The sequence below is a fragment of the Epinephelus lanceolatus genome, chromosome 1 (genome assembly GCF_041903045.1).
Source record: "Epinephelus lanceolatus isolate andai-2023 chromosome 1, ASM4190304v1, whole genome shotgun sequence".
NCBI lineage: Eukaryota > Metazoa > Chordata > Actinopteri > Perciformes > Serranidae > Epinephelus > Epinephelus lanceolatus.
In genome coordinates this window covers 49,223,359-49,233,333 of record NC_135734.1, presented here as the reverse complement: position 1 = coordinate 49,233,333, position 9,975 = coordinate 49,223,359, and the positions used below count along the sequence as shown (strand labels likewise).

Sequence of the window (9,975 nt, the reverse complement as noted above, 5' to 3'; positions counted from 1 at the left end):
CCATTTTAACTTTTAAGACACTTAGACAATTTTAAAAGCTTTCATCTGTTCACACCTGGATCACTACAACAGCGCATTTTCTAACCTGAATCAAAAATCTATTAATGGACTCCAGACTGTACAAGAATTCAACTGACATGATGATGACATCACTCCAGTTTCAGCCTCTTTACACCGGCACCCAGTATGTGTTAGATTTTAAGATTTAACTGATCACTTTTAAGGCTCTCATGGTCTCTCTCCCAGTTATATCTCTGACCTCTTAGTGACATACACCCCAGGACATATGAGGTCCTCGGGCAGAGGTCTTCTGTCTGTTCCAGAGGTCCGGCTGAAAACTAAATTGGACACAGCGTTTGCTATCAGGGCCCCGAGGCTCTGGAACAGTCTGCCGGAGGTAATCAGGTAGGCCGAGTCAGTGATCTCTTTTAAATCCCTTCTTATAACATACATTTATTAGAGAGCCTGTCCTGATGTTACCTGAGTTTTAAGTTCATTTAAACTGTCTCTTATTTCCTCAGTTTGTATACATTAAAGTGTTTTTATCAGTTCTTTTAAAAGTTGTCGTCATGTCTCGTCTGTTTGAATCACTGACATGTAAAATACTTTGTAACTCTTTTGAAAAGTGCTTTATAAATAAAGATTATATTTATTATTTTCTTAATCACTTTATTGTAATTAGCTATTTATTGTTTTCATATTGTTTTTTTTATTAAAAGCTTTATTGATAGTAAAGTATGCCTTGTTCTTCATTTTCATTCAGGGACATTAAAATGACTGGAGGCCTTGAGGCCATAATCAGCAAAGTGGTGGTGGTAATTTTGGTTTGGGGGGCTCCAGTGTAAGAGGGCCCAAAATGTTCAGTAGCAGCCTTTGTCTAACCACTTCTGTAAATTTAAGAAACCACTGAATTGACACTCATGCCCACTTCATGCTGCGATTGGCTGGCTGTGCATCGGTAAGGTTACCAGGGTTTGAACGTCTCTATCTGCTCTGTTTTTCATTTGTTGCACAACTGCTTCTGTCAATTTTCATGTGAGCACTAAGAATGTCTGAAAATGTGAGACGTTATCCCCATATTTAAATGATATATCATCTGTGATAGTAACCAACCACATGCCCCTGATTTTACATGCATAGTCCAAAAACTCTGCAGTGAATACGACCTGAGTAAAGACTTTGTTTGACTTTTCTTCGTGGGCTGTTGTGTCCCTGATTATTCAATGGCCGTGTAACTTTGTCCCTGGAGTTGAACCTGCAGGAAAAAACACAAAATGTGTTAAATAAAATCAAAACTTGGAGTTTATGGAGCACTTCCCCATAGTCAGTGTATTACATACAGTAGCTGTCAGTCAGAACACCCCAAATTTGTAGAAGCAGGCTGGAGTCTGACAAGGAGGCTGAGCAATGTACTGCTGTGGAAGGTGTTCTTTCGACAGGGAACTGAAGCCATTACATTTCTTTTTTGAAAGCCAGACTCAACCAAGAAGAACAGTGATCTGACATCACTAAACACAGGAGCTACTGGTCTATTGCTGCCTCTGTCAGTTATATATGTGTACATATATATATATTTATGTGGCATTAGTGTTTAAAGTGTTTAATTCGAGCTCAAGGTCCGGCACTGTATTCACTTATAATTTTCAATCAATCAATTTTATTTTTAAAGTCCAATATCACAAATCACAATTTGCCTCAGAGGCTTTACAGCATACGACATCCCTCTGTCCTTATGACCCTCGCAGCAGATAAGGAAAAACTTAAGTAAAGCAAGACTTGCAGAGATCTACCCAAGTGTTGACAACAGATGTGACCACTGCTCATATGTTCTGTCTGTCCCAAACTAAAGAGCTCCTGGGCCGACATTTTAGAAACCTTGTCTGAAACTTTAAAAAAGGATTTGCAACCCTGCACTCTCATAGCACTGTTTGGGGTTCCAGGGCACCTTACCACTCTAACCGCTGGACAAGCTGATGTGGTGGCGTAAAAGTCTATTAGCTCGTTGTCAGAATTTTGCTTGAAAGCCTTGCAGGCTCACAAAGGGGTGTGTCTGTGACAACCAATCACATCTGTTAAAAGAATGTGTCATACCTAAGGACAGGGTCAACCACACCTCCTCACTGGGGTTAAAGTTTCTGTCTCTTCCTCGCTCAAATCTCTCTTAAGCTAGGACTCCTTACTAAAAGTTTTTAGGCTAAGTTAGGAGCTCTCTGAGAGTTTTCATAAGCCCCTTTTACACTGCCAGATTTTACGCAAATGTTGGGCCGTTTTGCCGCCAAGCTGCGAGTGTTTAGACACACAGAGCCGGATTTGCGAGTCGATCCGAGGTGCCCAATTTTCCGCCTCATAGGGTAGACATATTGGAGGAACCTTTTTGGTTTAAAAAGAATGAGGCGGTCTTCCGCCACAGGAGGGGCTGTTGATGACTTGTGGGAGGAGCTGTTGATGACTTGTGGGAGGAGCTGTTGATGACTTGTGGGAGGAGCTGTTGATGACGCTGCATGTGCGACCCACTGGCGGTGGATAAACAAGAGGGCCCTCCTTGCCCTCGCAAACGAAGAGGCCATTAACCGTCAGATGATGGGGACGGTGAAGGACGGGCCGACTTATGAGAGAATCGCCGAAGCACTGGCCAGCCGCGGCTCTTTACTCACGCCCCCCATTGCCCCAAAAAAAGGTGCATTCTGTATAAACAAAAGTAGGCAGGCGATTTTGCTTTTATACTGCCAATGCTGAAAGAAGAGTGATTGGGTTTTCCTGCAAATTTGCACAACTCCTGTTTAAAAAGGGCTTTAGAGTGTTTGTGAATGCAGCCCCTGGTATTTTTTCCTCAAACTTGAGAATGTAAAATTCACTCTTCGAGGCTCTGCAGACCGTTTCCATAAGAAACTGCAATGTTAGTTTATTTTAATAGCGTTCAAACCCTCCCTCCTGAACAGGAGATATATATGTCATTGTACATTATTGTTATTCACTGTTACTCAAAAGACCTTCTCCTCTTGTTTTCCTTTCCTTTCTTTTATTTACTTATTGTTTACCTCCTGTGTCATACTTCAGCCTGCTTCCCCAAACTGGGAGCGTAATAAACTGACCATAGCCAAGAACCCCATGCAAACGCACTTCAAAAAAACTGAACCATCCCTTAAAATATGATTTTTTTAATTAAAACCAGAGGTCTCATATATAAATGTAGTCTCTGTGGATTTTGTATGAATCTAAATATCAACAGAATGGTTCATATGTGAGAAGACAAACACAACTGTCAAGACAGAAATGTTGGTACTTAAACGTACCTGTATCAGGTCTTGTGATGTTCTTTCGAGCAAAAGCCACTATAATAACTACAATTACAGCAGCTCCAATAAGCCCTGCAGTGACCCATCCTCCTCTGCTGTTGTCTGAAACACATCACAAAGAGCTGATGTAACATTGTGTGTAACTGTGTATCATGTACAGCAGATTGATCATTGACTACACATAGAGAACAGTTCAATGTGCTGCTAAAATCTATCAAAACTAAAAGTACAACACATGAGCACCTCAAGGAGGAAACTTACCAGTGATATACACATATATCTCAGCATGAATCTGATGGTTGATTTCCTCCTGTGTGACCACACAGTGATAGCGGTCGGTCTTGGTCACAGTAGTTTGGAGGATGATGTCATAGCTGCCTCCTCTGTCTGTGACCTGTGTCTCCTCAGCAGGAAGGATGTTTCCATCACTGTCCTTCCACTCTACTTTAGGTTTTGAAGGAGCACCATGAACCTCACACTGCAGCTGCACTCCATCATCTGTGTCACTTGGTATTGTGATGTTTGGCTCTGGAGATGAAACTGTGAACACAGAATAAACAATAACATGTGAAAATAATGACACGTTCAGACATGTAGTACTTTTATCAGCCCCTCTCTGCTTGTATATGAACATATTTCAGTGTGAAAAAAAAACAGAGAAACTAGAAAACAACATGAACCTTAATTAAACATCTGAGCCTTGTTTGATGACCTCACACTGCAGCAGTGACCTGTCCTCTGTGTTGCAGCTTATGACCTGCAGGTGCCAGACAACACGATGGGGACGAGGATCCAGTCATTAAATAAAGTTGGCATCAGCTATTTTATGAAAGTACTCACCAACAACAAGATCAATGTGGAATATTTGAGGTGTCTGAAGAAGTGGAAAAAAGCAGGTGTAGTCTCCACTGTCAGCCATCTTTTTATTTCTGATGATGATGGAGGCGTTGCCGTGTTTCAGCTCATCTTGGAAATGAAAGACTCGACCTTTGAACTGCTCATCTTGACCTGAACCACCGTTGTTGTGATGGAGGCCTTTATCATACATGAACACCCCCGTCATACCATCATGTTTCCTCCAGTCAAAGAGTTTCTGCTCGATGTTCTCCTTGGTGCTGAGGGAACAGGGTAATGTAACATCACTCCCTTCTGACACCAACACTTTGATGGCCGTTGGTCCTGGAACATAAAAACATCATTTAAATATATTTGTCACATGTGTCACCAGAATTATTTTCCAGACCTGAGAGGTTTGTTTCAGCCTCTATTTTAAATAATGTGGTGCCCTCTGCTGTCCAAAAACCCACATTTCTCTTTTATTGTGTAAAACCTCTGCACAAAGGCTCAGGTTGGTGGTGCTGTAAACACCAGTTTACAGGCAGTTTAGTTAGTGGTCTTATTCCTCCTCTACCAGAGCTAATTGTGGCAGAGACCACACAGTTTGTCTCCCTGTGCTTTGTTTTTGAGTTGTACTAATTCTGCTAATTACCTGTGGCAATGCAGCTTTCCTGTACTGGGAGCAGTGAACTACATGTAATCAAACAAGTAGTTTAACAACATTTTGCAGCAGCTTGCTGGTAGTTTAACTACATTCATATTTGCATCGTGATTCATGTAGTTACAACTCCAGTTCCATAAAAGATGGGACGTTGTGTAAAACATGTTAGTAATATTCAGTTTATTACAGTACAAAGATATTTAATGTTCAAACTGACCTCATCCTGAATTAAATACGTATGACACTTAATAAAACAGTTTAGGACAGAAGCAACAAAAGACTGTACAAGTTGTTGGATGCTCAAAAACACCTGTTTGGAATATTTTGCAGGGAAACAGCTAAATTAGTGACAGATGATAGTATCATGATTGGGAGTGAACGCAGCATCCTCAGAAGTCTCACAAAAAATACTTTTCTTAAACCCAGGGTTTTCTTCAGGTGAATATATGCTGAACCCCACCTCTGTCAAACAAATAAAATAAATAAATCTACAAAGTTGATATTTACCATTTCCATCACAAAGCGTTTTTACAGTCAAACACAAAAGCTTCATGGATGTTCATTTGACGTATGGATTCATTATTGTAGCAAAAGTCAGAAGTGTTTTTATCGACGCAGCACCAAGTTTCATTCATTCATTCATTCATCTTCTAACCGCTTCATCCTCTTGAGGGTCGTGGGGGGCTGGAGCCTATCCCAGCTGACATCGGGCAATCGCAGTGCTGACACATAGAGACAGACAACCACTCACGCTCACATTCACACCTACGGACAATATAGAGTTATCAATTAACCTAGTCCCCAGTCTGCATGTCTTTGGACTGTGGGAGGAAGCCGGAGTGCCCGGAGAGAACCCACGCTGACACGGGGAGAACATGCAAACTCCGCACAGAAGGGCTCCCACACCAGGGATCGAACCGCTAACCCTCTTGCTGTGAGGCGACTGTGCTAACCACTACACCACCGTGCCGCCCCTGCACCAAGTTTCAATTAATTTTAGTTTTCATCCCAGTCAGAGGCCTGGACGATGAAGCAGGATTGGGATATAGCAGGTTAACTTCAGGGTTAACTCTGGGTTTTCAGTGCTGCGAAGGTGATTCTCTTTTTACCAGGATAAATCACTGTGGCTCTTCAAGATCCTTATCTTGAGATTTAGATAAATACTATGTGACCTCATAGATGAGACACAGCTGTCTGTCTGTCTGTCAGGACAGTACTGTCCTCCTAAACTTGTAGTAACTTAGTGATTCTTACAATTTTCATCACACAGTGTTTTTCTAGTCAAACACAGAAGACAAAAACACAGCAGGTCCAGCTGAAGCTTCATCGTTGATTCTGTGTCTGGACTTTCTCTTTCAGATGGAGTCACTAAGTTTCGTTTTCATCTACACGGCTGCGCGAAGAAGTTTGTACAGAGAACTTTCTGTCAAACAAGGTTAATTATGAATCTTTCTATTGTGACTTTTTGAGCCATGGTGGTTTTATATTTGTGAAACTTTCCTCAAGCTGACAAAAATGATTTTAAAAATCTGTGGCACCATCACGATGTGAAGTCAATGAGCCGAGCTGGAACTCACAGAGGCAGTGGAGTTGGCACCTCTAGTCACCCTTCAATGTCCGGAGGAGTACTAGAGCTCAGGCAGAGGTCAGTAGGGCTGGGCTTGGTAGTTCTCTTGTTTACACTAATTTGTTGTGCTGCTCCAGGCCGTACACAGACCCCAGGGGGGGCACTGGCCTGATGCAGATACCTGTGGCCCCCTGCAGAGCCCACCAGATAGTAGTTTGACTTTTAAGTTTTAACTGCATACATTGTAGAGTCTGTCTCCTTTTCATGACAGTAAAACTACATATGCATATTTCTCTGTCCTTGTTGTTTTCATAGTTATGTCACTTTGTTGTTGATTATCTTTATATTATTTTGTCCACTAAAATAATTAATATTCCTATTATTACTATTCAACTGCGCATCAGTCACTTTAATGTGCTGCCGTCTGTGTGCGGCTCAGTCGATGTGACTTATCGTCTGCTGTGCAGAGAATTGTGGGTCAGAATAGCCAGAAAAGTACACTGTCTTACATACTTCAAAATATGACCAGATGCAGTTGAACATCCTGGTGCTCTTGTCATACTGCATCTGACATAATATGTATTGGGACATATCTCCTTGTGGCATATTAAATAGTATGGCAGTATGGGTACTGGAATGCACCCCGTTAAAGGGGTTTTTTTGGGGAGTTTTTCCTTATCCGCTGCGAGGGTCATAAGGACAGAGGGATGTCGTATGCTGTAAAGCCCTGTGAGGCAAATTGTGATTTGTGATATTGGGCTTTATAAATAAAATTGATTGACTGATTGAGTATGTAGATATAAGCAGCTCAAAACACAATGACTCTGAGATTCAGGTTTTTATACTCTAATTAAACCACAGGTATAAATATTATGTATCATTTCTGCCAATAGATGCCCCTAAATCATCTTAAAATCCAACAAAAACATTAAAATCACTTTTGTTTCTTTGATCAAAGTTTGAACACAGAAACATCCAAAACAGTCAAAACACACAGTTTGACATTTTTCATGTTTTATTCAAACGTTTGGACAGAAATGAAGCATTAAATGTGATATGAAGATCTGTGCTGCCTGGAAATGAAATCAATCTTAAAAACAACATGCATAAAATAATCAGAATATAAAAACAATAGAAGAAAATCCACACAGAACAAAGCACAAGAAGCCATCATTTAAAAAACAGTTTTTCCTCTTAAAGCCACACACACAGTGGAACTCAGTCACTATATACACATTATATATCAGACTTTAACACAAACTGTTAATTTAATTGGCACTGAACAGAAGGATTCATTAATAATCAGTTCTGTCAGCATTGAAGGAAACTTCCTCTCTTCTGTTGTGACCTTATTAACTCCAGTCTGTCTCTGTGTAACTGACCTCTGTCTCGTTCTTATCACTGAACTAACATGTGGTCCAACTTTTATTTTGTAAGGCCAAAATTAAAACAGATTAAAGTGAACCGTTCATATTAAATACACCAATAAAAAGACACTAAATTAATAACTCCTGTGCCGCAATACAGTGCTACAAGACCTGAAGCGCGCGCACACGTGTGTGTGTGTGTGTGTGAGTGTGAGTATGTGTGTGTCTTCCTGTGGACAGTCATTAGTCAATGCGAGAGCGTTACAACCATGCAAAACGCACACACAAAACTTAATAGATGTGTAGTTGAGATCAAATGAAGGCAGTTCAAAGATGGCTGTGGTCTGAGTACGGGGGCCAAGAGTAGGAAGGTAGGAAGAAGGGAAGGAGCCACTAGCCCCCACTTGACACCCCTGGCTTTCTTTCTTTTTAAGTTGCGACTGAGTGAGCTCATCACAAGATCTCCAGTTCTCTTAGATATTAAAATTAGCTCAGAGAGCAGGCGTGCTGTTATGTTGCTGTCTGTGATCTTTATGGGGAGAACTCAATGTGAGGACAGCGTATAAACAACACTAGGTTAAGTTCAGGGACAGATTGTTGTCATGATGTCTCCATATGAAGGCAGAATGAACTGAATACACATTCACCCCAACAATATCACTTCCACCCTTCTACCATCACAACTATCTGTCTAACCACAACCCTGATCCTGACCTTAACCTGAGACTAATTTTAACTGTAATGTGAAAAACAAGATCAGCCAAATTGTCCTCACAAACATACAGTCTGATCTAAAACTCAAACTGCTTCTCACAGAGTTTACATTAACACAGTTCACATCCTTCAGCAGCAAACTTTACAACACATGCAGAGACAGTTAGGTTTCTGGATCAGGTGCCTCCTGTGACCAACTGGGTTGACCATTAAGAGGGACTGCTGAACCTTCCTTGTGATCTGCTGGTGAACCTGCAGGAAGGAAAACAAAGTTATATTCATGAAAATCCAGACTGACTTGATCCTACCCTGAGTGTAAATACCAACAGAATGATTCATGTCTGAGAAGATAAAACAACTGTCAAGACTCTAAACATGAGATACATATAAAGAATCTGTTGTGTTGTCTGCTCATCATCAACATGTGGATACTGTAAATTATTTTAACTTACCTTTCTTACAGTTAAGTGTGATGCAACCCTTGTAGACAAGCACAGTCAGAATAACACCACCAACCAAAAGAGTGCAGAAAACTGAAACAACAACAACCCATCCAGTGGACCCTGAAACAGACAAAAACATTCATATTAATTACCATTAACCCTGAGAGTGTAACTGTACATCATCTCCATCAGACTGGACATCACAGTCTCCACAAAGAGAACAGCTGAAGGTGTGGATGCTCCTGAAATGTAAACTCTAAAGCTGTTAGCAGATAAAACAGCAGTGGGATGAATGTCAGCAGGAACAGTGATGTCAGCATTAATCTTATGGACAGTTTCCTCCTGCTTGGCTGCACAGCTCACAGGTTGCTTCTGGTTTTGCTCTCAGTAGTGAGGAGGGTGATGTTGGAGCATCGTCCTCTTTCTGACACGTGTTGCTCATCAGGAGGAAGAATGTTTGAATCACTGTCCTGCCTCCTCCACTTCAGCCTGTTTACATCTGACTGCTGCTACACGGCTTCTCTACACCCTGAGCTCAGGCTCACAGGTACAAGTCAGTCATGGACTCTGGATTAACTCTTTGTTTTATCATACTTGTTGTTAGAGCTAATAAAGCTTTGTTCAAAGAAAATATGACACATCCAGCTCAACATGCAGCTGAGCTACGTTTATGTTTCACTGAGCAGGAAAAGTACAATTTACCTGAGTGTTTCCATTTTATCACACTTTATATAGTAACTAGTTTCTTTGATCTCACACACAAAACATGTGATCGACTTCATAAAATAAAATAACAAATAAAACACTTCTTTAACATTTTGATCTGGTCTTGGATATATTTTGACTCACTGCTGGCTTCTCTGATGAACGTATCACACTAATGAACACACTCCCTAAATGAACACTGTGAGCCTGCAGCAAAGACAGAGTTTGATACAGAATTCAGACAAAGTGATTTATTCTTTTATGAGAACATGAAGGAAGGAGGATCAAACTCAATCTGTGTAAAATCTGTTTATGATTATTTCATTAATGTGACATGAAAAATCTAACTTTCGTGATATTTTGGACATATAATAGGAAAACTTTT

The 9,975-nt window shown here is 40.8% G+C and overlaps 1 protein-coding gene across 1 annotated transcript in view; it reads right to left on the bottom strand.

Moving 5' to 3' along the window:
• Positions 1-400: 400 nt before the first annotated feature.
• The window catches only part of LOC117256880 (butyrophilin-like protein 2), a 36,860-nt gene continuing 27,285 nt past the window's right edge, over positions 401-9,975 (bottom strand). The window contains exons 6-11 of the mRNA XM_078172279.1: positions 8,895-9,005; positions 8,641-8,694; positions 4,137-4,475; positions 3,558-3,836; positions 3,294-3,398; positions 401-1,255 (exon numbers count right to left, since the gene is read on the bottom strand). Coding sequence (XP_078028405.1) covers positions 1,221-1,255; positions 3,294-3,398; positions 3,558-3,836; positions 4,137-4,475; positions 8,641-8,694; positions 8,895-9,005 — 923 coding nt within the window. The 3' untranslated portion in view covers positions 401-1,220. The remainder of the gene's footprint in view (positions 1,256-3,293; positions 3,399-3,557; positions 3,837-4,136; positions 4,476-8,640; positions 8,695-8,894; positions 9,006-9,975) is intronic.